Below are 1,213 nucleotides of genomic sequence, written 5' to 3'. Positions count from 1 at the left end.
GGATAGTGGATGGGGGGAGGGGGGTTCACAGTATGAGGGATATAAATGATGAACGTCTAAGTATTACCTTGTTTTGTACACCTGAAACTAATAAATAAATTAATTAATAAAAAAAAAAAATAAAGCCCTAATAAACACTTCAACCAGCACAAGGGAAAAAAAAATGCCTCCTTTATCCTCAGCCACTCAGGTAACCCTAACTCTGCCCCACGCCTGGGTTTATGGCTAACCACCTAGCTGCAGGGTTTCCTCAGGTTTAGTCTCATGCGTCTTATCCGTGGGCCACCCACAGCCTTAATTGGGGGTTTGGGAATCTTGTTTGCATGTGCGGGCACATGGGCCAAGCACCGCTCAGCTAACTTCCATGGCAAAGCACCCTATTTGTAGTTAGGGTTAAGGTTTTTTAATAGTCTTCATAGTTAATAAGGAAGCCACGCAACCACGTAAACTTGTGTGCTACGTGGAGGCGGATAAGACAGAGCTAGTTGGGAGGACCCGAATTGCCACAGCACCTTTTCTGAGGCGGTGGTGGCTCTGAAAAGAGCCTTTGGGTTAAGAGCGGCGATTCTGGCCGGGACACTGCTCGTGCAACAGGTTCAGGCGCGCTCTCCGCGGATGCGACGGGCCAGCTGCATGTCCTTGGGCATGATGGTGACGCGCTTGGCGTGGATGGCGCATAGGTTGGTATCTTCGAAGAGCCCCACCAAATAGGACTCACACGCTTCCTGCAGCGCCATCACCGCCGAACTCTGGAAACGCAGGTCGGTCTTGAAGTCCTGCGCGATCTCACGTACCAGACGCTGGAAGGGCAGCTTGCGGATCAGCAGCTCCGTGGACTTCTGGTAGCGGCGGATCTCGCGCAGAGCCACAGTGCCGGGCCGGTAGCGGTGCGGCTTCTTGACTCCGCCGGTGGCCGGGGCGCTCTTCCGAGCCACCTTAGTGGCCAGTTGTTTGCGTGGGGCCTTGCCGCCGGTAGACTTCCGCGCCGTCTGCTTGGTACGAGCCATGTCCTCAGCTTCACCAACAGTGCTTCAGTGCTTCAGCTCTCACCTCCAACGCTGCTCCTCGACTGCGCCTGGTGCCAGGCACGCCTGCTTTTATAGAGGCTGCCATCTCCCCATTGGCCGGCCGCTGGGTGGCGCGATGGCAGGATGTGCTCTGATTGGTCCGTAGGGCGCTCTGCTCAGCCGCCTGCCGCTTATTTCCGTGTCGC

The 1,213-nt window shown here is 55.4% G+C and overlaps 1 protein-coding gene across 1 annotated transcript; it reads right to left on the bottom strand.

Annotated features, from left to right (window-relative positions):
• Window positions 1-596: 596 nt before the first annotated feature.
• H3-4 (H3.4 histone, cluster member) lies at window positions 597-1,007 on the bottom strand (the record flags this gene model as incomplete). Its single annotated transcript, XM_081035823.1, has 1 exon — window positions 597-1,007. One exon carries the CDS (start codon window positions 1,005-1,007, stop codon window positions 597-599), a length of 411 nt encoding a protein of 136 aa, XP_080891949.1.
• Window positions 1,008-1,213: the final 206 nt, after the last annotated feature.

Source organism: Rhinolophus hipposideros, assembly GCF_964194185.1.
Source record: "Rhinolophus hipposideros genome assembly, chromosome: 23".
Taxonomy (NCBI): Eukaryota; Metazoa; Chordata; class Mammalia; order Chiroptera; family Rhinolophidae; genus Rhinolophus; species Rhinolophus hipposideros.
The sequence above is the reverse complement of the archived record's forward strand: the minus strand, read 5'-3'. Positions and strand labels throughout refer to the sequence as shown.